Source organism: Dama dama, chromosome 28 (assembly GCF_033118175.1).
Source record: "Dama dama isolate Ldn47 chromosome 28, ASM3311817v1, whole genome shotgun sequence".
In the NCBI taxonomy this organism is placed as follows: domain Eukaryota; kingdom Metazoa; phylum Chordata; class Mammalia; order Artiodactyla; family Cervidae; genus Dama; species Dama dama.
The window spans coordinates 24,981,204-25,008,281 of NC_083708.1; the positions used below are offsets into that span (position 1 = coordinate 24,981,204).

Below are 27,078 nucleotides of genomic sequence, written 5' to 3' on the forward strand. Positions count from 1 at the left end.
AACCTGGGTTACCCTGGGCAGGAGGCAGCTAGAAATTTATAGGAGATTTGAAACTTTTTTTTTTAATCTGCTGGCCACTTTGTCTAAATACCCCAAAGACCACCCACTCCACTATTCCCTCCCAGCTATCACAGAAAAAAAGAAAAAAAAATCCACCAGAATGGATGGGAAGGAGGTTACTTATGATGAAACACCACCAAGGTAACCATCTGGCTTTTATAGATGTTTTAATATATGCCAGAAGCAAAATTATAGAGTCTGTTATATTATGAACATTAACTAGGCCAGTCCACAGACCACCTAAGGTTCACTCACAGATTATACTGTAAATTCATACTATAGGACTACCTAATACCTAACATGCAGGCATTATGCTAGGTGATATTCTTGCTAGTAAAGTGCATGAGGAATACACATGAAACTCAAGCAATCCTGGAAATGATCTTCTCCAACTTATACAGGAAGTAGTAAGATCCTGATGCCAGAAAATAAAGTTGTTCTTTCTAGAATAAGAGGGCTTGTGACCTCTAAAATCGAAATCGGTTGAAAGTGATCAGCTTTCTTTTTCACTTTTGGGTACCAACCTTACAATCTCACAACAATAAATAATTAAAGAGTAGAAGACCTCCACCAGAGGTAATAAGAAATAATTTGAAATTTTTTTAAATGTAGAGTCATTTTTTTAGAACAAAGTGATTAAAATTAACATTGCAACTTTTCCAGATCTAATTTGGAACTAATCTGGACTAATTTTTGTGAAAACCAAAAAACAGGGCAAGGCTAAAATTTCATATTCCAAATTTAGTCAGCTACAAACTTTCAAACTTACTCCCCATACAACCTCAAAAAAATTTAAATAAGATGGTTTACAACAGAAATACTGAAAATAAATCATCCTTGAATACTTTTAGATTTTCCCCAGTGTACCACAAATCACATCCAGAAACCCAAACAAAGTAATCACTGAACTGTTTGAGATCTGCTGAAATTCAGAGCTGCAGAACAAGAAAAAGAGGGAGAATGTAGCAGACGGCCTGCTCCCTTTCTGCTTGGGCAGCACCGGTCTTCTGGAGGTCTTATGCTATGCACATTCAAATTGTGAGTCCATAAAAGCCAGCAGTAACACTAAAATAATAATAACAGCATAAATAAAAATAGGCTCTGGTTAGAGAGAAAGGATTCATTTACTGCCGCCCTGCTGAGGTACTTTGGCCACCGAAAGCAGGAAAGCTATTAGCATCCTGAATTAATGGGTATAGTGGTTTCCGAAAAAGATATTTTCATGATGGACACAATGTGGACTCAGCAAAGTTTCTCCTTCAAGAAAAATATAGCTTCTATTTCAAAGGGCTCTGATTAGACTTAATACCATTAGGGAACCATCAAGGATTTGTGTTGTTGTTACTGCTTTAACTATCAGTTACTTTCTAAACCAAAAATTGTGGGTAGTTAACTTGACCGACAGTCAAGGTTTAGGAATGCAGGAGCAAATCCAAGGTACAGACGAACTTCAGATGGGAACAGGACTCAAGGAGTTTGGAATCTTTTTAGGTTGTCAGGTCCTAGCCTTTCTCATTATCACCATGATCACTGTTACTACTTATTTGTCTGGGATTTATAAACAAAAGTTCATTTCCATCATCACACCCCCCTCTCTATACTACATGATTTTAGAAATCCTCAGTAAGCTTTATTAGTGACAATGACAATGTAAAACAATTACAATCAAAAACAAAATAAACAAGTCTACCTAATGAATAAATTCTCAACCACTATTAATTGCCTATAACATATCCAGCAGATTATCTGTTTAAAAAGTCAACATGATTAGTTCCCTTTATATATTAATTACCAAAAATATAACTGTTTTCAATTTCCATAATACTTGAAAGTACAAATATAAATTAAAGTTCAAAAGACCACATACAACAAAATAGTCTATAAAACAAAGCTAAAGTTAAAAGAATTGTACTGACTTTGTACCATTTATTTTATTATATAAAGCTATTTAAAACAGTACATTTTCTGTATTATACATGAAAATTCATATCCAGATGTCTTTTCTATCAAATCCTTATTCTTTCTCCGTTGTCAAAAATCTTAAATTTTCATTCCTGGCCAGATTTTTCTTCCTTGGCAATTCTTTTTGTTACCCCACTGAAATATTTCTCACGGAAGGAATTATGACCTTGGTACAGCAGAAAGTGATCGCTCAGCAGATGTGAATACTGGTCCCGGTTCTGGTTGGTTAGAAGATACAAAAAATAAAGATGTTTGAGTTACTTCTTTTGTTAGCCTGCAAGCAAAGCAGTTAAACAAAATCTCACTTTCGGGTACCCAGTTGTTTTCCTTTATTACATCTGAATTGGAAATATACCACCATTTTATATCTGGGTCATGCTTGTGTATCCAAAGTACTTTCACCTACTTCACCTCACCCAATTCACACAACGGTCCTCTGCACAAAGAGGACAAATACTCTTACTGGGGAAGAGGGAAAGCAGGGAGAACCATCTCCTGCAACTCTAGTCCGGACGGCCACCAGCGTCTTCCAATTCCTCGCTCAGCACAAACTGAAGCCATCTTTTTTTTTTTTTTTTTTTCATTTATTTTTATTAGTTGGAGGCTAATTACTTTACAATATTGTAGTGGGTTTTGTCATACATTGACATGAATCAGCCATGGTTTTACATGTATTCCCCATCCCGATCCCCCCTTCCACCTCCCTCTCCACCCGATTCCTCTGGGTCTTCCCAGTGCACCAGGCCCGAGCACTTGTCTCATGCATCCCACCTGGGCTGGTGATCTGTTTCACCCTAGATAATATACATGTTTTGATGCTGTTCGTCTTTGACTGTAAGAATTAAAGAGCGAAGAAGCTTCTATTCCAACAAATTACTTCATCTACATGATGTCATACAGGTCAGTAAAACTGTTTGGGGATACGTCCACATTCGGTTAATGACATCAACTACTCCTGGCAACTTTAACCTCAGTAGATGAAGATACAGGCTAAACATGTGGTCTTCACACTCTGAGACTTCAAAGACAGGTGAGGAGTAGTGCTCAGACAGATCTTTAGGAAACTAGAAATACGAAACTGGGATAGACTGTCATGCTTCAGTTTAGAAAACCAAGGGATAAGACTGACAGAAAACATTGAAACATCAGCTTTTTGGTCAATTCCACTAGTCACCTCAAAATGGGAAAAAAAACTGAATTAGAAATAAAACCTCATATCCCATGCCCTTCTGCAAGTTCATATTCAACTGCACAAGGATTAATGTGATTTGGAGAACAGACATGGAGACACAATTAGAAAATATGAAGCCTAATTTATTACCCTGGTTTCAGTATCAAAACAATATCTACAAATATATCTAGAATATAACAATCCTCAAAATATTCTTGTATTTTTCCTCATTCCTGTATGAGATGAATATCTTCATTCTTTCCCTCATCTCTAATATTAATAATAGCCCAGGTTTTGCCAAAATAAAGTTAATTTGGCTGATTTGTTTATTCAAAACTATTTTGCCCCAGAATGCTTTTTTAAAAATCACACACAAAAAAAACAAATTATTAAACATGCTGAGATTTCCTGATTCATTTTATTAAAAAAAAAAAGTGGCTACTTAAATTCTATGGCACTAGGAATACTATACTTCCAAATTCTTGCAAGCACATGAAAACATGATGGTGGTTACTAACTTCAGGCTATATAAATGTCAAAAGTTTAAAAATAAATTTTACCTATCTACAGGTAAAAAATTAAAGAATACCAAATGAAAGATAGTATTTATTATGGGCCAAAAAGACAACCCACTCCAGTATTCTTGCCTGGGAAATCCCATGGACAGAGGAGCCTGGTGGGCTACAGACCAAGGAGTCGCAGAGTCAGACACACATACACACACACACCACCCTAAATGCTTCATAGAAGTGGAAATGTTAGTTGCTTAGTCACGTCCAACTCTTTGCAACCCCATGGACTGTAGCCCTGCCAGGCTCCTCTGTCCACTGGATTCTCCAGGCAAGAATACTGGAGTGGGTTGCCATGCCCTCCTCCAGGGGATTTTCTCAACTCAGGGATGGAACCTGGGTGCCTTGCATTGAAGGTAGATTCTTTACCATTTGAGCCACCACGGAAGCTCAAATGCTTCATAAGCACTATCTAATATAAACTCATCAGCTCTAAGAGATAAGTACATTACTATCATATCTAGAGATGAATTACTTAAGAGTACAGGCCCAAGATAATACAGCTAGTAAGTGACACAGGATTTGAACACAGGTCTATCAGACCCAGGGACTACACTCTTTAAATGTAACATAATAAGGCTTTTTTTTTTTGGTCCCCTAAAGAGCTAACTTTTTCCTCAACTCGAGAAGCAGGAGTATCTCCGAGAACAAAGCATGTGATGAACAAAGGCGTCCCAGAAAGGAAGAGAACTGGATCAGAAATGCTATTAACTTGGTTCTAATACCTAAAAGAATTATTTCAATGACACAAAATTTTCCTACTAGGAGATGTAAGGAGCCACAGATGCCCTAACCCTAGGAGGACAGTTGACTTGAAGGGAGGACTCCAGGTGCACATCTCAGAACTGGACGGGGGAGAGCACAGTACAGAACAATGGTCCAGCATTGGGCCTCTGTGCATGCCAACTCTGATCAAACGTCTGCCTGAGGAGTCACAGGAAAGGACGGGACATGCCTTCATCTAGTCCTCCAGGTGTTCTGCATTCTGTCCACACATCAAATACGATCATTAGGAAACTTGTCTACTTGCTGAACTGCATGAGCTTAATCCTGGCAGAAACACCTTTACTTGGTTACAAATAGAGCTATGTCCAGAAGTGACATCTCTCCTGCTATTATTTCTCACAACTTTGCGTCATTCTCCACCCAGTCATCAAAATCAGAAACCTGGGTCAAACTGCTCTCTCTTTCTCACATTAAGTCAGTCCTAAAATCTTAGGTTCTGCATCCTAAATATTTCGCATCCACTCCTCCTCTTCATCTATAACTCCAGTACTACAGTTTAAGCCTTCCTCATCCCTCCTTGCTTTTTTCCTGAAAAGCCAGTTGCCCTGGCTTTGTGGTCCCTCTCTAGTCTATTTTCCACAGTGGGATTAAATACAACTTACTAAAATGCAAATCTACTACACCAGCATTCTGGTTGAATCCAAAGAAGTCCCAACTCTTCCCAATGCTGAGGCTTTTCCTTTAACGTTTGGGAGTGACATTCAATTTCACATCAGTTTGCTGAATGTCCTCTCACTTTCCCCTTCTGCACAAGAGGGATCAGAACACTGTCAGGCAGTGAGATCCTTCAGGTCTGCCTTCTGTCCATTATTGTCCCTATGACTCTTCTAAGCCATGCAAGATCACCTCTACACCAAAATGCACTGCAGACTAGTTCAGCAAATGTTCTAGGGCTGCAGGGTATACAGGTCAGAAATGTGTGATCCGAGTGTGCAAGCTTAAAAGGCAGAGGTGTGGTAAGACAGCTGAAGACCAGGATGGGCCAAGAACTAACTGAGGCTCAGCTGCTCATGCATCTAACCTACCTAAACTGCCAACTATGCAGCTCATGAGGGGAAGCAGGAGAGAAAGTCAGAGCACAATGGAAGATAGGTGTCCTCAGAAGACAAACTGAGAGCTTAACAAGATAGCTTGCCTTTGATTTCAAGGATATACACAGGGCAAACTGATGATAATAAAGAAAAGACTATAAAGATCAGAGGCAGAGACTAGGAATAAACAGCAGAAGCCTGGAAAACTCAAAGTGGTGATTACAACCTATACCAATGAATGATTACCAAGAAAACATGTACTAGCTATGGCATTCTTTATCTTACTAGTTTAGACCTCAAGATTTACTCAAAATACAGTAAAAGCAAAATAAGCCTCTTAACAGATCGTACGCTCAGTGCTATAGCGACCCAGTAACAGAGGAAGACATGGTGTTAGAATAGTGGGGAAAGACTACTATTAGAAATGCAACCTCTTCAGGGGGGGTGGGGGGGCGCACAGCAGTGAAGTGAGTCACTCAGTCATGTCCAACTCTTTGTGACCCCATGGAATAGTCCATGGAATTCTCCAGGCCAGAGTACTGGAGTGGGTAGCCGTTCCCCTCTCCAGGGGATCTTCCCAACCCAGGGATCGAACCCAGGTCTCCCACATCGCAGGCGGATTCTTTACCAGCTGAGCCACCAGGAAAGCCTTGGGTGGAGAGGGGTCCTATTCATCTCCCAGGGAGTAGAGAAGAATTTATGTGAGTCCTATACTGGAATGCCTCCTTCTACAAGGACTGATTGCCCCGATTGCAAATTCAGACATTCATAACAAAAACTCCTGGAGAACCCAAAAGCTCCAAATCCCTTGTTCAGTCAGGGACCTGGCAAGCGCTGTTCTATTACTAGCAGCTTAAGTCTGCTTCAGGCAAAGCCAGACACTCCAGGACTTTGACTACCATTTTCATCTCAGTGGAAAAGACATGGCTCACAAAATGTTTCACATAAAAGATTCAGTACGTTATGGTCCACATACATATATGTAAATATCACAACTATGAATAGTACACTCTGGTCCTTATGAAAAATACCATTTGCAGCATTCAGAACTTATGTTACCTTGACACTGAATAAAATAGCAAAGTCTATGTTTTTCTTCTCATTTCTCTCTCTTTCAACCTATCTTTAGTTCAGTTAACCAGGGATCACACTTGAGATGATGATATTCAACTCCACATATTTTTCATCACCTTTTGATAACTCTTCTCTATTCACATTCCCTGCCCATCTCAACCAAGAATATCTGCAGATTTTTTTTTTCAACTCAGTATCTCAAAGGCCAAGAGTTTACTTAAAAGGGAGAAGAGTATCCTCAAGCAACACAACCCTTGAAGTCCTTCACTAACTCCAGCTTGCCCCAGTGTTTGATTTCTGGTTTCTCTGACACTTCCAAATCTGTCTATCACTATCAGTCATGATATCATCCACGTATCATAAAACCTGAGTTCTGCCAATTTTTAGTAAGCAAGATATACTTCATGGAAAATAAACATACACAAAGAATCAGGAAATGGCAAGAAAAAAAACTATGGCAATGAAAGATTACAGACCACCTTTCCCAAATATCATGACTACTGGTTAAATTTTGGCACATGTAAGATTGTTGATTATACTATCTACTATTTATCATTTTTATAACCAGAAATCAAGAATTTCTGTAGGAAAATTCTGGCTACATAATGGGAATACACAGCTTTCCGATCTATCACTTAACTTTGTAAGACAAACACCAATTATGACAAGAAACATACAGACTCTGATTTAAGAAAGCAACTGATATACATTTATAGCTATGTGTTTGACAGAAGTGAATTATTTAATTTCCTGCATCTTTTCACAGCAGATTATTACCTAAATTTCCCACATACGGAGACTTCAAGAGTTTAAATAATTATTACCTAAATTTCCCACATACGGAGACTTCAAGAGTTTAAATAGCACAAGTCACACAGCTAGCATGTAATGCCAGAACTGTAGACTAGATCAGGCTTTAAAGCTCATACTTTTTCTGTCACACAGTTTTTTTTCAGTAGACATTACATCAAAACAAAGGTTAAAGAGTTAACTTCCTGCATGGTAGATTAGTGGGTTGTTCAAAATGGAGTGTGACATTTAGAGGCCGGTTTTCACCAAACAGCAACATCATGGTAGCACATGTTTCGGCTCTAAACATCTAGACAAAACCCCTTTAACCACTGTCCCACCCAGCCAATTTCTGGTCCTATCACTACTACTAATTCTACATAAACTCCCCGAGGAATTTTAACACAATTGCCAATGGGAAAAAAAAAACCAAAGGAAGCTTTACAATTGGCCGTGTACTTTTATGTGTACAGTGCCCCCTGCTGGCTGGAGCAGATAAATTCTTCTTTATAGTATTTCCTGATGTGGGTAAAGAGCATCTGAAGCCCAGCTGACCACGATGCATTGGACAGTCAGGAGCACTCCACTTCCCTCACTGTCTGAGTCCTGATTGCTGTAAACATATAGAGGCACAGAGCAGCAACAGGACAGTCGTTTTCCTTCAGAGAGCACTGGCATTTCTTCACATCATTTCATTTTTAGAAGAATGATGTGGAAATATACCAATACGTATTTACCTTAGTGATTCTAAAGTGTCTTATCACTGTCATTTATGTCCAATCTAGAATTGCAAATTATTCTCTAGAAAAATAAATAAAAAGTACACAAACCAGGCCTTATTCAAGTTAACCTTTATTTTTACAACTAACTCTACATCAGCCCTGGGTGTTCATTGGAAGGACTGATGCTGAAGCTGAAACTCCAGTACTTTGGCCACCTCATGTGAAGAGCTGACTCATTGGAAAAAGCCCTGATGCTGGGAGGGATTGGGGGCAGGAGGAGAAGGGGACGACAGAGGATGAGATGGCTGGATGGCATCACCAACTCGATGGACATGGGTTTAAGTAAACTCCGGGAGTTGGTGCTGGACAGGGAGGCCTGGCATGCTGCAATTCATGGGGTCTCAGAGTCGGACACAACTGAGCGACTGAACTGAACTGAACTACATTAAAAGTTGCTTAGTTGTTCAGTTGTGTCCGACTCCTTTGCAACCCCATGGACTTCAGCCTGCCAGGCTCCTCTGTCCACAAGATTTCTCAGGCAAGAATACTGGAGTGGGTTGCCATTTCCTCCTCCAGGGGATCTTCCCTACCCAGGGATTGAACCTGCATCTTCTGCATTGGCAGGCAGATTCTTTACCACTGAGCCATCTGGGAAAAAAGTAGAGCATCAAAAAGAACAAGAGACTTTAAAAGGGAAGTACTTTGGCTACTTATAATTTAATAAATGTTAACTTTTTAAAGGGGAACAAATTCTCAAGAAAAAAAAACAAACTATGTTTTATAGTAACATCTGAAGCTGCCACTTTAAGTGGAACTAATGACACTTTGGATTAATCTGGGAGAATATATATATGCAAGAGTGTCCTCAAACTGAACGTCATAAAACTGCTCACTTTAAAGAAAATAAAGCTGAGAACTGCACTTACGTAAAACTATCCTTCTAACCACTGTCTTCTCCCGGAGATCTGCCATTCTTTGTTATTTCCGCCTTAATTAGAAGGAAGGTGTTCTGATTTCCACAGTATAGAGATCCACCTGTTTTTTGTTTCCTTCTCATAAGAATAAGGCCTAGGTATCATAGGATTAAACTAATTCTAAATCACTGACTTTTCAGGAGTGACATCAGGGTAATGACAAAATTCAGTGTATTTTCAAACAGAAAATAGCTCTAACTAGCTGTTCTTACTCTTCCTTCAAATGAATGATTTAAATACTGTTGAATTTTATTGCTTTTATTCTAGAGGGGCCCCAAACAATCACCGAACAGTTACTATTTATTTCATAAATATTTACTGAGTAGTGAGCAGAACAGTCAAACTCCATTAATTCACAGAGTTACAGACATTAAACAATATACACCCTAACATATACTTACAAACTGTGATGAAATACTGGGAAGAAAAGGGTACCATAAAAATATAAGGAGATACCTAGTTAGATGGGAGAGAAGAAAATGAACAAGAAAGGCTTCCCAAAGGAAGTGACATTTACCTGAGACCCAAAAGGTGAATCAAATTTACTCATAAAAAGAGACAGGAAGAAAGCATTCTAGGAGCACAGTGAGGGAGGAAACACAGCGTGAAAAGATTCAGACTAGAAGGAGCTAAGCACATCCTGGGACTGAGCGCAGGCCAGTGTGGCTCAGGCTTGAAGAACGAAAGGAAAGGTGGCTGAAAAGCAAAGGGGAGAGAAGGATTCTGAACTTTAGTCTAAATTTCCCAGCAAGTTACTGATGAACTTTAAGCAGGGGAGTTTCATTATCTGCTTCCATTCTGAAAGATACTCTGGCTACTGTACACGCTATGTGATGGGAGGAGAAGCTTCAGAAGCAGGAAAGCCAGCAGAAAGACTGCTGCAGTAGCCCGGGGGAGCAGTACTGCAACCTGGCCTTTGGGACGGAGGGGCAAGGATAACAATACCTGCACCTACTCAGTCACCCCAAGCCAGATTTCTAAGATAGCCTTCAACTTGTCTCCCTTCCCCAATTATTCAGTCAGTCTTCAGGTCCTGCCACATCTACCTACCCAGAAACTCTCAATATCACTGTCTCTCCCACAATCTCTATGTTCTATCTTTCTTAGCTGACAGCCTCATTGTCTTCACAAGATCATGCCAGAAGCCTCCAGGCTGGTGTCACAGACATCTTTCCACAACAAAAACTTGCCTGCATATTGAAGTCTGGGTGACCTTCCTAAACAAGAACTTCTGTTAGTCTCCTAACTCACATCCCTCAGGATTCACCATAACCAATAGGATAAACTTGAAACTCTTCGGTAGGTAAAGACCTTCAACACTTGGCAGGCCCCTGGTTTTCCACTTTACCTCCAACCACTTCTCCCCAAATACTAAGTATCTCAGTCATGCTTCAATGTCGAGAATCTCCTGAATGCACCCGCTCATGTCTCTGTACCTTTGCTGAGAATGTGGGCCTCCTGACTCAAGCACCATCTCCTCGGGTAGACGCCCACCGGTATTCACATAGCAACGTGCACAGATCACTACAGAACCAAAGCTTCTCTCACATCAAGTTCTCTAAGGATAAGGACTATGTTTCATTAGTCTGTTCTATCTCAGCATATGACAGAAGTGGTTCTATAAACACAAGCTGAGTGAAGAAAGCCATGGCTTTCCCCTCAGAGAGCACACAATCAAGTCAGAAAAGAAAACAGAACAAAAATACCTGAATGTAAAGATCAGTAAAAGACAGTTTTCCTTCTCATTTCCCACAGTACTTTTTCCATTCGCTCTCAACAAAAACTTATATCCATCTTTATAGAGAAAAAAGAGGAGTCAGCAGGTTTGAACTTTCTCAACTTCCTTGCCTGCAGCCCACCCTCTACTACAAATTGGATCCCCTTGCTTAATTCTACAGTCTCATCTCTCACACCACTCCCTACCCACATTCTAACTGAAGCCAAAATTCTCTCACAGCAACCCCTTACTGCCAAAAGTGACTTTTAAAGAATCCGCCAATAATATATCTAAGGATAATCATCAATTTATAATTAATTTACTGTTTAAAAACAAGAGCTTTCCCCTAGAAAGGTATCACTTTGGGGATGAAGTTGAAAACCATTTATAAGAAAACCAAATGCCTTTTATTTTAATTATAGGTCAGGTTTAAGTTGTCCTTTTACTTACTTAACTGACAATTCCTGATAATGAGATAACAATTTTTTTCTACCTCACTAGTATTAACCTAAAGTCATTTATATTCTCAAAGTGGCAGCAGTTTATATAACATAGCAGTTTCACTGAAAACACTTGAATACAAATGGCTTATGAAACTTATTCTATGATAAGTGGAAACCAATGATGCTGTCATGGTAATAAAAGCCAAACTGGTGATGCTCACCTAATTTTGTCAAGACCAACTTCTGGATTCAGGCAACAGATTAAAGGTATAATATACATTCTTCAATAAGGTGAGAGGAAGAAGGCAAAGAGACGGAAGAGGAAAAGAGTCAGTAGATTTTCCTTCTTATAATTAGCAGAGAGTGAAATGAAAAGTAAATGATAGTGCTGGATATAATGGAACTCAGTTCAGCTTCAGGGTAATTACCCACGTCCAGCTTTTGTTTAAAAATCCTTGCTCCCCTTATCAAAGCTTCCCACTGTTCTACATCTGGTACTGGACAGTAGCTATAGAAACCACTTGTGCTAAAGTTATACAACTATAAACAGCACTAGGCCATTTCCAAACCAAGGACAAGCAGGTCAAAAGTCTGGCATCCAATACTATTAAGGGAAACTTTCAGCATTACTCTTAATGGGAACAAGGTAAGGGTTGGAAATCTTCCTCCCTAAATTAGGTATTCACATACAATCTATACTTGTAAAAAAAATTACTCTGTAAGGCATTAAGTTACCTAAAATCTAGTAAAATATTTTAATATATTAAAAAATCTTTATAGCTAGTGTTCTGAAAATGAGTGACATTCAGTGACTGAACTTTGACATCTGGCACTCAACACATAATGTCTAACTGTAAAAAACAAACAAACAAAAAAAAACCCATCATGGATATCTGTGCTATCATGATATATTCCACATGCTCACCACTAAAATCTATAACTTCATAAAATTCAAAACTTAACCCTAAACATTAAAATACAGGCCAACGCACAGGATAAAAATGTAATGACAACTTATTAGTTACTCTATCTAATAGTTAATTACAGTTAAGAAGAATCTTACTTACCCTAAGCAGCAAAGGATGAGTCATAGACCAAAGCATGCACAGACATGCACATACAAACTCTCCTGTTTTAATGTGGAGACACTTCGTCTCCTAGGTGACTTTTTAAAATCATCACAACCCATTAAAAGGAAAATTAATAAAAATACACGTGCATTTATATATATAAAGATCAAAAACAAAGAATTATTTTGCTTAGCAATGAACTGGCTAGCGATAATATTACAAAGGAAAGCAAGGAAGTGAAAGGAAGTGATTACCACAAGAGTCAGATTAGTGCTTATACCTGCAGGAGGAGGTGTTTATAAACAAAAAGAGCCACAAAAGTGGGGTGCTCCAATACTCCATAATTTTGACCTTGGTGGTCATTGCAGAAATGTTTACTTTATAATTATTCATTAAACTGTACCCTTAGGATTTGGGCAAAAAAATACATATTACATTTCAGGGTTGGGTTCTTGGTGGGTCATACGGTGAGAAGACAAGTTTGTATTTCAATTTGAAAAATACTAAAAAGACAATTCTAAATTAAATAACCATATGATAAACAAAGATACAAAAAATAGAAAATGTGTCATTTGAGATTTATTAAAAAAAAAAAAGCTCCAGAGGATTATGCTGACTCTGAACATACACTTCTCATTTCCCTAAATCATTCATGTCTTGGACTCCCAGATCACACTTTATATTTTGCAAATGACCTCTGCCTAAGATTCTGTAAGAGCAATACATTAACGACTGTTTTACTGTCATGGTTTGAAAATATGAACATGAGAGCTGGAACATTAAGACGAATGCTCCCTCTGCCATCAGAGAACTGCTTTTTCCTGCAAATAAGAGAGTTATATCCAAGTAGCATCATAAGTAGAAAGACCCAGGTATCTTAAATGATTCCTTCTTGGAGCTAGTAGGGGACAGAGTTTTGTTTTTACCTGGTTTACCAGAAATAGTAGCTTCAAAATATTGTGATAGCATTAATTTAACAAAAAATCCAGTCTGGCGAAGTCATTTAGTTGCAGAAATATAAAAGAAAAAGTCAAATGATGACTCTCCAAAATTTAAATTCATGGGAAAGTACCATTAATAGCAAAAGTAATTCACTTGGTAAGTAGATGGCATGATCCTTAAACTTGAATTAATACAATACGATATATAACATCATCAGGCTTCTATCTGTGGTTATAAGCCTTTTATAAACACCTCAAGTTGAAATATAATTGAAAAATAATGCAAATAGCTTCCTTTTGATTTCTAATGCAAAATAATTTAGAAGATTCTCTCTCCATCTCTGTTCCTCGACCTCTCTCTCACACACACACACATATTTTGATGTTAATGAATACTGTACTGTACTAAGACACAGACTGAGCTCATATCCAACTATCACGTTCTTAGTGTCATTTTGTCTTATTTTTGTCACTGATAAACAAACTAGCATCTATTTCCCACTAGGCTTAAGATCAAAATACTTCATACCTAATTTTTAATCTTTCCTCTCTGATTGAAAGGAAGAAACCCATTCACTGTGGCAAGGGATAGGCAAAAAACAAAGTATTTCAGAAAGAAAGGTCAACAGGAAGAGACAACCTTTAATTTAAATGGCTGCCAAAGGAAAAACAGCTAACAACGCTGATCCTGGGAGAGGGTAATGCATAATGGAAACAGGCACAGCATGAAGTCAGCAGAATACCAGGGTTTATCATCAGCAACACTGCTATCATTCTCATATGTCAACTACTCAGACGAAGTCAAATTTCTTCCACTTCAAGCCATCCATAAGACATTTTCTCAAACAAGTGACCTCAGTTTCTCTTCTTTCTCTTCCTCATTTGAAACACTGTTGTTGCTAGTGGTATGTTAATGGCTCTTTTTTCCCTCCACAGCTTTAAAATCTTTCAGTCCTTTAGTCAAGTCTTTCGGTTTTGGCCACCTTCCATTATGATTAATGAAGCATTCATAGGCTTCATGTTACAGGACTCTTTCATTTGGTCCAAAATAAAAAATTACATTAACTTTCATCACCTGCCACTATGACCTCCCAATATTCTCTGTTTTAAGTCATGTGAACTATACTGCCTAGCTACTAAAAAAAAAATAATGACAAATAACTCATACTATAACTTTAGTCTAAATTAATGTCCTTGTTATCTAAAATAAGTTTACCCATACTTTGGTGCTTCTCAAATCACCAGCAGAGTAACTAGGCAGGAGTCAAGTAAATAAGCCACAAAGAAATAGGGCACATGATGGCCTATTTAGTGCAATGGCAATTGAAGATAATTTTCTTATATTTAACCAAGTACTTTTATAGCATATAAAAGTTGTATGAATGTTTAAAAAAAAAGTTCAAGGAGATCTTGAAAATGGCTGCCTTGGGTATACATTCGTCTGTCCAAGTATACTGGTATAGAACACAGAGGATCATTTTGGGTAATTTTCACTGAAGACAAACTACTGCACTTGTATTCTTCTGGATAACTCTAGAGACCAGCATTTTTCTCCTATGAATTTTATATGAGAAAAATGTTTTATATGAGTAACCACTGTGACCACAACTATATATGGCAGCACTGACTACACACTGTATCAGCAGGAAAAATAAATTCTAGTACAACAAATCCCATTCTACCATGGCTTCATGAGGCATGAGCAAAGACCATCTTCAAAAGAAACTTGTAACATGCCAGTCAAGAATGTCTGCCTTTTAATCTTGGCATATTCTAAAGGATTCTAAAGGATTGTGTTTTGGTAAAGAGGCAACACGATGTTGAAAAAAGGATACAGAATTTCAGGTACAAAGAGGAGTTTTGGTCTCAAACTGGCCACTTCCTACTTAAGCAGACTAGGCTAGCCCTTGGGCACTTTCTCATCTCTAACCATATGCACAATAATAAGGTCAAATCGATGTGAAACTTCTGCAAAAAATAAAGCCTTATAAAGGGCTATTTGTCATTCATTTAGCTTTCAGATTATATCAACAGGGAATAATGACAAAAAACTGGCTTTTCTTAGCGTGCATTTTCACATTTTAATATAGTCGGCAAAAATTTTCTTCCTTACTACAAATGTTCAGTAAGTCTAAAAACCATAGCCAATAAAGATACAAAATTTTATGAACTATCCACACGCTTTAGATATTTTTTTACATTTATAACTTATGTTTACGTTTTAAAAGGGGGGAGAGGGAGAACACTTTATAACAACGTATCAGCTGGGCCAAAAGTTATACTGAAGTTAATCCTAACAAGTGACAAATCAAAAATGAAGAGACACAGTATACAAAAGTGTAAAAATCTAAAATTAATAGTCTTCCACTGCCAACGTCGACAACACTGAACAAGGTCAAGAATAATTTGTTAGATGTACATGAGAACTGTTTGACAATTTTATGTCATCACTTTCATTATAAAGGACTGGGATCTTGCTGCAATTATATACACTCCTCTCCATACAAACAGAAGGTAGAAATGAAGCAATTAATTAAAAGCCAAACATGACCAATTTAACATGACAAAGTAATTTCAGTTATAATAAACTCCATGCAAATTAAAACTCAGAGTAAATTTGATCTTATAAAGGGAAGGCCATTTCAAAAAATTACTCGAGCAACAGGATTTCCTTACTTTACAAGTTAATTTGAAAGGACAAAAGTAAAATATTCATTATTAAGCATATCTTAGAGGAGAGTGTCTTTATTATTAGATAGCAAAAATATTCTTGGAAGCATCCTTAGATCATCTTCTATTTCCTCTTCTGTGTATTAAATTTGCTTGGGAAAATATAAATCTATCAAAAAAATACCAGACTTTCTTAAACAAATCAAACTCGGAGGAGAGCAAACATTAAATGGTCCACAATGGGTCTTAATTCTGTCATTAAAACAGAAATGACTGGTTAATCATGGGGCTCCAGTAATTATTAAAGCCTTTTCTCTAGACTGTTATCCTTCCAATTCTTTAGAATAGTGCTTCAAGCCTTCATAAACACCATATGGTGCACTTTTTATGGAGGCCACAGAGTAATGACTGCTGATGTCATTCACTGTACTTTCTAATATCAAGACTTAAAACTGAAAAATCTGTTGGTAATATTAATTTTTCAAATGTATTAAAATAAGCATTAAATAAACAACCTAACTTTATACCTCAACAAACCAGAAAAAGAGGAACAAAGCCCAGAGTAGAAGGAAATATAGGTCAGAGCAGAAATAAATGAAATAGAGATGAAAATGATAATAGAAAAGATAAATGACACTACGAGCTGGTTCCTTGAAAAGATAAACTGGTAAGCCTTCAGCCAGACTCATTAAGTATAAAAAAGGCTCAAATAAGTAAAATCAGAATTGAAAGAAGAGACTTTGACACTACAGGGGAAAAAGGACAAGAGACCACTGTTAACATTTACATGCCAACAAATTATACAATCTAGAAGAAATGGGATAAATTCCTAGAAAGACTGCTAAAGAATTCTAATAAATTCCTAGAAATTCCTTCTAAGACTGAGTCATGAGGACACAAAAAATCTGAACAGACCAATTACCAACAGAGCCTGAAAAAGTGACAGTGAAGTGTTAGTCGCTCAGTCCTGTCTGACTCTGCAACCCCATAAACTGTAGACACCAGGCTCCTCTGTCTATGGAATTCTCCAGGCAAGAATACTGGACTGGAAAGCCATTCCCTGGGCTTCGCTGGTGGCTCAGACAGTGAAGAATCCACCTGCAATGTGGGAGACCTACGTTCGATCACTGGGTTGCGATGTTCCCGTGGAGGAGGGCATGGCAACCCACTCCAATATTCTTGCCTGGAGAATCCCCATGGACAGAGGAGCCTGGCGGGCTGTAGTCCATGGGGCTGCAAAGAGTCAGACACAACTGAGCGACTAACCATAGCACAGCACAGCCATCCCCTCTCCAGGGGATCTTCCTTACCCAGGGATCAAACCCCGGTCTTCTGTACTGCAGGGGGATTCTTTACCATCTGAGCCAGCAGGGAAATCAGTAGAGTGCATTAGTAATCAGAAGCTTCTAAACATACAAAAGCAGGGGACCAGAGAGCTTCATTCAGTGATTCCTACCAAGCATTAGAAGAAGAATTAATACCAACTTTTTCAAACTATTCAAAATATAGAAGACGAGGGAACAATTCCAAACTCATTCTATAAGCCCAGCTGTACCCAAAACCAGACAAGGATACCACAACAAAAGAAATTACAGGCTAATATCCTTGATGAATACAGATATACAACTCCTAAACAAACTATTACTGAACCAAACTCAACAATACATTAAAAGAATTATATGTATGACAAAACCCACTGGAAAAAAAAAAATAATAATAATAAAAAAAAAAAAGAAAAGAAAAAAAAAAAAAGAATTATAAACCATGATCAAGTGGGATTGATGCAACAGTTCCAGGAATGCAACAGTTTAATACTCACAGATCAATCAACATGATACACCACATCAACAAAAGGAAGAATAAAAATCATATGATCATGTCAAGAGATACAGAAAAAGCAGCTGACAAAATTCAACATCCATTTATGATTAAAAAAAAACCAAACCTGTCAACAAAGCACGTATATAAGGAATGTACCTCAACATAATAAAGGCCACGTATGATAAGTCTACAGATAACATACTCAAGAGTGAAAAAGCTTAAACCTTTTCTTCTAAGATCAAGACAAGGATGCCCACTCTTGACAATTTTATTCAACACAGTATTGAAAGTGCTAACCAAAGCAATTAAGCAAGAACAAGAAATGAAAGGCATCCAAAATGGAAAGGAAAAGGTAAAACTGTCACTATTTGAAGATGATGTGATAATATATATAGAAAACCCTAAAGACTCCACTAAAAACTGTTAGAAATAATAAACTGTGAAGTTTCAGATGCAGTAAAGCTGCAGAATACAAAAATCAATATACAGAAATAAGTTGTATTTCTATAAACTAACAAATTATCAGAAACGGAAATTAAGAAAACAATCCCATTTATAATTACATCGAAAAGAAGAAAACACCTAGGAATAAATTTAACCAAGGAGGTAAAAGATCTGAAAACTATGACACTGATAAAAGAAACTAAAGACAACACAAATAAATAGAAAGGTATTCCATACTCAGGGACTGTAAAATTTAATATTGTTATAATGTCCATACTACAGGTTCGGTGCAATCCCTATAAAAATTCCAATTGTATTTTTCAAAGAAATGGAACAATTCTAAAATTTGTATGGAATTGCCAAAACACAAAACCAAAAACCCAAACAGCTGAAAGACACACATAGATAATGCATACCTGAAAAGATGTGCAACATGACTAATCAGGGAAATGCAAACCAAAGCCACAATCAGTTAACACCTCACACCTGTTAGAACAGCCATTCTCCAAAGGAAATAACAAGTGTTGGTGAGGATACAAACGGAAGGGAACCTGTGTGCTTTGTTGCAAGGAAGGTAAATCTGTGCAGCCACAATGGAAAACAGTATGCTGCTGCTGCTGCTAAGTCGCTTCAGTCATGTCCGACTCTGTGCGACCCCACAGACGGCAGCCCACTAGGCTTCCCCATCCCTGGGATTCTCCAGGCAAGAATATTGGAGAAGGTTGCCAGTTCCTTCTCCAACACATGCATGCATGCTAAGTTGCTTCAGTCGTGTCTGACTCTCTGCAACCCCACGGACAGCAGCCCACTAGGCTCCTCTGTCCACTGGATTCTCTAGGCAAGAGTTCTGGAGTGGGTTGCCATTTCCTTCTCCAATGGAAAACAGTATGAAGATCCTGCAAATTAAAAACAGAACAACCATGTGAACCAGCAATTCCACTTCTGGGAATTAATCTTAAGAAAATGAAAACACTAATCTGAAACGCTATATACAACCCCACATTCAAGGCAGTATTATTTACATAGCCAACATATAGAAGTAACCTATCACTGATGGACGAATAGATAAAGATGTAATAAATACATGCAAAGAATGGGGTCAATAAAGCACAGAAATGGCACAGACCTAACAGAAACAGAAGATACTAAGAAGAGGTGGCAAGAATTCACAGAACTATACAAAAAAAGATCTTCATGAAACAGATAATCACATTGGTGTGATCATTAACCTAGAGCCAGACATCCTGGAATGTGAAGTCAAATGGGCCTTGGGAAGAATCACTACAAACAAAGCTAGTGGAGGTGATGGAATTCCAGTTGAGCTATTTCAAATCCTAAAAGATGACTGTGAAAGTGCTGCACTCAATATGTCAGCAAATTTGGAAAACTCAGCAGTGACCATAGGACTGGAAAAGGTCAGTTTTCATTCCATTCCCAAAGAAAGGCAATGCCAAACAATGCTCAAACTACCACACAATTGCACTCATCTCACATGCTAGTAAAGTAATGCTTAAAATTCTCCAAGTCAGGCTTCAGCAATATGTGAACTGTGAACTTCCAGATGTTCAAGCTGGATTTAGAAAAGGCAGAGGAACCAGAGATCAAAATTGCCAACATCCGCTGGATCATCAAAAAAGCAAGAGGGTTCCAGAAAAACATCTACTTCTGCATAATTGACTAAGCCAAAGCCTTTGACTGTGTGGACCACAACAAACTCTGGAAAATTCTGAAAGAGATGGGAATACCAGACCACCTGACCTGCCTCTTGAGAAACCTGTATGCAGGTCAGGAAGCAACAGTTAGAACTGGACATGGAACAGACTGCTTCCAAATCGGGAAAGGAGTAAGTCAAGGCTGTATATTGTCACCCTTATTTAACTTGTATGCAGAATACATCATGAGGAACACTGGGCTGGATGAAGCACAAACTGGAATCAAGACTGCTGGGAGCAATACCAATAACCTCAGAAGTGCAGATGACACCACCCTTATGACAGAAAGCAAAGAAGACTGAAGAGCCTCTTGATTAAAGTGAAAGAGGACAGCGAAAAAGTTGGCTTAAAGCTCAACATTCTGAAAACTAAGATCATGGCATCTGGTGCCATCACTTCATGGCAAATTGATGGGGAAACAGTGGAAACAGTAACAGACTTTATTTCTGGGGGCTCTAAAATCACTGCAGATGGTGACTGCAGCTGTGAAATAAAAAGACGCTTGTTCCTTGGAAGAAAAGTTATGACCAACCTAGACAGCATATTAAAAAGCAGAGACATTACTTTCCCAACAAAGGTCCATCTAGTCAAAGCTATGGTTTTTCCAGTGGTCATGTATGGATGTGAGAGTTGGACTATAAGGAAAGTTGAGCACCGAAGAACTGATGCTTTTGAACTGTGGTGATGGAGAAGACGAGAGTCCCTTGGACATCAAGGAGATCCAACCAGTCCATCCTAAAGGAAATCAATCCTGAATATTCATTGGAAGGACTGATGCTGAAGCTGACACTCCAATCCTTTGGCCACCTGATGCGAAGAGCTGACTCATTTGAAAAGACCCTGATTCTGGGAAAGACAGAAGGCGGGAGGAGAAGGGGACGACAGAGGATGAGATGGTTGGATGGCATACTGACTCAGTGGACATGAGTTTGAGTAAACTGTGGGAGTTGGTGATGGACAGGGAGGCCTGGCATGCTGCAGTCCATGGGGTCACAAGGAGTTGGACACGACTGAGCAAGTGAACTGAACTGATACACATATATATATATGTGTGTATATACACACATCTTAGCTTTCAGAAATGCCCTGCTACTAAAGCCCAATTATTGAGAAAAATGTCATACTGAAGATTCTGAACCTTACTCTGTAATAAAAATGAGTCACTAAACCGGCTCTGTCACGCAGTGGATAGCACACTGGACTTCTAAAAATGAGTCACTAAAATTCTTGCATAAAGAAGTGACCTAACCAACGCAGTGTTTTAGGAAGATTTATTTAACATATAGGGCTTCACAGGTGGCACTAGTGGTAAAGAAGCTGCCTATCAATGCAGGAGATTTAAGAGACGCAGGTTCAATACCTAGGTTCGGAAGACTCCCCTGGAGGAGGGCATGGCAACCCACTCCAGTATTCTTGCCTGGAGAATCTCATGGACAGAAGAGGCCTGGCAGGCTACAGTCCATAGGTTCACAAAAAGTTGGACACAACTGAAGAGTCTTAGCACGCATGCACATTTAACATATAAGAACTAGAGGTGTGAAAAGTAGGAGGAGAGGTAATTTAGGAACTTATCAGCATAAACCAGGTATATGGTAACAAGGGCCTGTATTAGCGATAGATAGGAAATAGAAATTAAAAGAAAAAAAAACAATAACTATGTAGAATAACAAACATTAGTCTTTATTACTGTGAAAGAATCCATAAGCTGTGAAGCACATGAAAAGAATGAAATGCAGAGTTAAGGACGAGTAAGACAAAATCCTCAGGCAGTAACACTCTCTTCTTTTCTGCTTGCCCTCCAGATCCAAAGCACTCATGGGGCTTACCGAAGTTCTAGTGAATATGGAAGTGCTTTGGTTGTTAATCAAGATCTGTACAGACCAAGATGAATTCTGCAGATTTAATTAAGCTCCATGAGGAGGCATTATTCATATCAATTCTGATCTTGGTATGAAATAACAGATGTTTTGTTCTTTCTTTTCAACCTGAAATGAATTGTGTGTGGGAGAGAAAGAACGAAAGAAGGGTAACACATGTTGGACCCTAACAGATGGGTCCTTCTCCCTTAAATAAAGTGACATTTTCTCTTCAGTAGAGTCTGCAGTCAAGCAGGTTCTGCTTTTGAAGAAAAAGGGTAACTAGTACATTGCTAATTACACCTTGGTTGTTTAATTAACAGTGCTCTGTTCTATAACTAAGTTAGCCCAAGGATAACAAACATAGCCCAAAAAATAAAGGTCAACCATTCTTTCTATTCTTCAGTTTCTATATTCTATTCCTACCCCACCAAATGCCACAAACCTGTTCAACTTTTGCCTCCTCCTAAATTCATTAAAAACTTAAAAAAAAATCTAGGACTAACATTAACCAAACTTCATGAGAGGAAATTAGAAAAATCTATGTCTTAATTCTTCCGGAATTTATCTGGAAAAAAAAAAAAACTTGGATAATTTACCTCAAATTCCTTCACCTTTTCCATTGTTATCAAGCGCCTTGATGTGTGACTGGAAAGCTTCTGCTCGCAGTTGCTGATGAGTTTCAAGCAGGGGTGCCAGGGTACCATCTCCTCGGTGTATCTGAAGAAAGAAGAGCTGACTGTTATGAACCCTCACAGGTGTATCCCGCACAGGACCATCAAGGGGGTTGATCCAGTGTGGAATGGGACCTCCTCCCCCTACAGGCTGCACCATTTCATTTCACATATGCTAACTGTCCACATAATCCATAAACCATCTGCATTTTTAAAAAGCAGCAGTTTAATTTTTTACCTGTATAATATGAGAGAATACCGATATGTTTTATTGAAGAATGCCAAGCATTTAAACCACAAAAATACAAGATGACAATCTGACCCTAAAGGATCCCGCAAGAGCACAAGACAAATACAGTACACAACAACTTTCTGACATTCCTGACAGACTGATTCAGCTAGGGATTTTTATAAATTCCCCAAATATAAAGTCCACTACACCATATGTTTTCCCCTTTAAAATGAAATGTCCATGCAAAATTTTAATGACATCTTGAGACCTCTAATAACTTTGTTATGTAAAGATAATTGAGACAAACTACCGCTAGAACATGACAGAGGACATCAATCCTCTGCCATGAAACAGAACCAGTCACGATAGAGAGCGGTGGTCCCCGCTGCCGTGCAGCACATGTACTGTACTTGGCGAATGAAGAGGACACCGAAAAGCACAGCAGTCCAGCTGCAGTTCACAGCCTGACATCCGATAGGCTTTTGGCATCAATCTTGGTAGAAGAAGCAGGTAGCAAATGTGGGGGAAATAGTTATGGAGCAGAATTCAGAAGAACAGTAGGAAAGAGGGCTCCCTAGGTATGCGCACCTTTAAGAACACCGGGATTGCCAGTTTTTGTTTTCTTTTTAAATCTTCATACATTTCTAGATACACAGTTTCTGCAAACATTTCTTATATGGGAAATCTTAAAGCTCTGATCCCCCTTATCCCCCTCTGATCCCTTAAAGACTGTCTCCCCCACCCCTCTAACTGATTTATCTAGGTCCCCGTGACCTTCAACAAGCTCTCCCTCACTACCTTGACCACTTGCTCAGAACCTTCACCACCCACTTACCAAACGACATTCATAATGCACCTCACTTCATTATCAGTGGAAGGAATTCTCTTGAAGTCATTCTCTGCCTTCTTCCCCAGGGCTTTCCAACAAGTAATGACCATTTTGGATTTCATCTCACCCCACAATCCTCTAATGCTAACTACACAATCAGAAATGTGCTCTTATAACATCAGCTGATGTCAAATTTGGAGACTTCATACAAGGCATTTATGATATGAAAGAATACATTCTATATCATAGTTGACAGACTAAAATAATGATAAGAGAAAGAAAATATAGTTCTGCCTTAGGCTTGCAAGCAGCAGGGCTTCTAGATGTCTGAAAATGTCAAATTTAGTAATGTACCCTTTTTTAAAGAAAAGAATCTTATTTTCTGGCAAAGTGACAAGGTATTATTGTTAAAATGCTATTTAAATGTATACAAATATAAATTCCTCATGCTTATATAATCTGTATAATTATAAAACCCAAGATAAATCTATAAATCAAAGGACAAAACCCATACACTTATGACATGAATAAAATATGCTGGGAGGGATTGGGGGCAAGTGGAGAAGGGGGCGACAGAGGATGAGATGGCTGGATGGCATCACCAACTCTATGGACATGAGTTTGAGTAAACTCCGGGAGTTGGTGATGGACAGGAAGGCCTGGCGTGCTGCAATTCATGGGGTCGCAAAGAGTCGGACACGACTGAGCGACTGAACTGAACTGAACTGAATATTAAACTGGTAAAACTAAGTCACTGGCATTTGGCTTAACAGCAGAAAAACACATTTACATATTCTAGATTATTTTTTTACTTGATCTTTGAATTTGAGCATGAAAGGACATCATTTAGGTTATCATTATCATTAACAAACTTGTTTTTAACTTACTAGCCTTGAATGAGCCAATAAATTTAATCACGTACTTCCAAAATGTACTAAAAAAATTAAAAAACAGCATTTAAAATCATCTACTATATATTTACTAATATACTTCAAACCAATGGATTGTTTGCAATCTGTTAAGTAGGAGCTATAAATCTGTACTATGCCCAGATTATGATGATGGAATGGTATCTTAATTCTGTTTTTACTACTATATCCCTATGATATAAGCAACTATTTAAAAACCCACATAGTTAATAGTCAGCTAGAATAGGCAAATCCACAGAGACAGATAAATGGCTGGAAAGGAAAACAGCAGGAGAGATTGTTTGTGTGAATGGGGTTTCTTTAGGGGATGATAAAAACATTGTGGCATTAGACAGCAGCTATGGTTAAATAACCTTGTGGCTATGCTAAAAACTGTGGGGTTGCACACTTAAAACCTGTGATTTTTCTGGACTTCCTTGGCAGTCCAATGGTTAAGACTTTGCTTCCCAATGTTAGGGGTGTGGGTTCGATCCCTGGTTGGGGGAGCTATGATTCCACATGCCTCGTGGCCAAAAAAACCAAAATATGAAACAGAAACAATATTATAACAAATTCAATCTTATTTAAAAATAAAATAAAATTGTGATTTTCATGGTATACAAATTAAATTTCAACTTTTTTTAAAAAAGGAAAAAAAAAAAAAAACCCTATATTTATACATAGGTTTTCCATCAATCAGTTCTGACAGTCATTTATCTTCCTGTGAATCTTCACGCCTCCAAATGTCATTAGAGTTGCACTTCCCATTTGAGACACAGATTTTGTGATTAGAGCACTTACTAAAACAATTTAAAGAATCATTTTTTTCTGTTTCCCAGATGAAAAATGAAAAATATGTTCTGTTCACTGCTCTGAGCCACCACAAAATTCATTTCTATCACAATTAAAATTTACCCCCAAATCCTACTCTGGAGTCCTTTATCAGACTTCTTCATTTTGTCATCATTTTTATCACAAGCTTAGCAGTTGGATTTCTATGAAAGGACATCTTTCACAAAGAAACACAGTTCCTAATCGTTTCATGTCATTATGTGGAACCTGGACAAGAAGCTACAGTCACTCAACAGCTGAGCAACTCCTATAACATCAAACACCCAAGTTGAAAGTATGCCCTTAACAAGTCAATGTTACACAGATCTTCAGGGTCATTTGCAAACAGTTGAAATTGTGAATAAACTCACAAATACCAAGAGTCAACAGTAACTTTATGTGATAAGTTTCTACGAGTAATAGGAGTAAACTACTAGAAGAACACAGATGCTAGACTGATGTATTCCGCTGGGAAGGGTTGGGAAAGTGTCAGAGGTCATAACAATTAAGCCTGGTCTTAAAAGATTACCAGAATTTTACAGCTGAGGAAAGAAGAAACAGTATATCAAGCAAAAGGGACAAAATAAAAAAGGTAAAAGGATATAAAGAGTACAGAGTGTCTTGATGCAGGCCCCAAATCCAATATACTAGAGCAGGAAGAATCTGGTCTAGACGAAGCAGAATTTGTTGAGCAGCAGTTTCTTCACCACAATTTAAATTGTCAAACAGTGAAAAAATCCTTTTTCAATCATCAGTTTTGATAATTCTTCACAAATAACTAAGCTGCGATGTTTTTATTATGCCTTACAACTTTCAAAATGTCCCGGGTTTAAAAAACGTAAAAATGTTCTGGGTTTAATGAATAATACCTTAACTTGATTATAATGTGCAATTCTTATTTTTAAACTTCAATCATATTAACAGGATTTGGTTGAGTAAATGAATTCAACAGTAGAACTAAAAGCCAACATCACTATACCAAAAATACAAAAGTTTTCCAATTAAGCTGTGCCAAGGCACAGTTTTAAAATGAATTATTTATTCCCAGTCTAATAAAAAACTATATCTGCAATACAACATAACCAAACTAATTCTATGTTGTTTAATTCACAAGCAAAAACAATATTTCAAACTTTCGCAGATGACTTTAGTTTTAAGTACATCTAATAGAAACAGTAAAGATTTTGGGTTATGTTTGCTGCAAAGGTGAAAACAGTTCATTCACTAATATAAACTCATGACAAATTAAGTTCATTAATAAGGTCACTTTGGGTTAAGACACAATGGAAGGAGGAGGAGAAGGCACAATGGAAGTCTAGTAATGAACATCGGAAGATCTGGAAATAACTCTCTCAGACAAGTAAGTCAGGGAAGTAAATGCCACAGAAGTCTTCCTATTTGTTTCCTAGCCTGGATGAAATTTGCCCTTTGATAAAACATCTAAAGCTTAAAAAAGAAAAAAGAAGTGATAAAAACCTGCCTCCTTTTTACTTCTAAAAAATCCCTTTGGTTTTATGAACTTGGAAATTTCCCTTTGTCAACAACTATTAAAAGAGAAGTCCCTGAAGAAATACCCTAGCCATTTTTTAAGATCTTCAGAAATAGTAAAATAGTTAAGTGCCTCCAATTTGATTTTCATAACAACATAAAAAGAATTATAAAACATACTCATAACCACATTTAATTTCAATTATAACTAAATAATAAACTACAAAATAGAGGAAAATAAAAAAATGCCAGAAAATAAGAAACACGAAAACTAATGAGGATATTTCAAAAGGACAGAGCAGCC

General features: G+C 37.8%; 1 protein-coding gene across 3 annotated transcripts in view; it reads right to left on the reverse strand.

Moving 5' to 3' along the window:
• Positions 1-1,677: 1,677 nt before the first annotated feature.
• TRMT11 (tRNA methyltransferase 11 homolog) overlaps positions 1,678-27,078 on the reverse strand; it is a 60,362-nt gene continuing 34,961 nt past the window's right edge. For all 3 annotated transcript variants that reach the window (XM_061131434.1, XM_061131433.1, XM_061131435.1), the window contains 2 exons: positions 22,412-22,532; positions 1,678-2,240 (listed from right to left, as the gene is read on the reverse strand). In XM_061131434.1, coding sequence (XP_060987417.1) covers positions 2,109-2,240; positions 22,412-22,532 — 253 coding nt within the window. In that variant the 3' untranslated portion in view covers positions 1,678-2,108. The remainder of the gene's footprint in view (positions 2,241-22,411; positions 22,533-27,078) is intronic.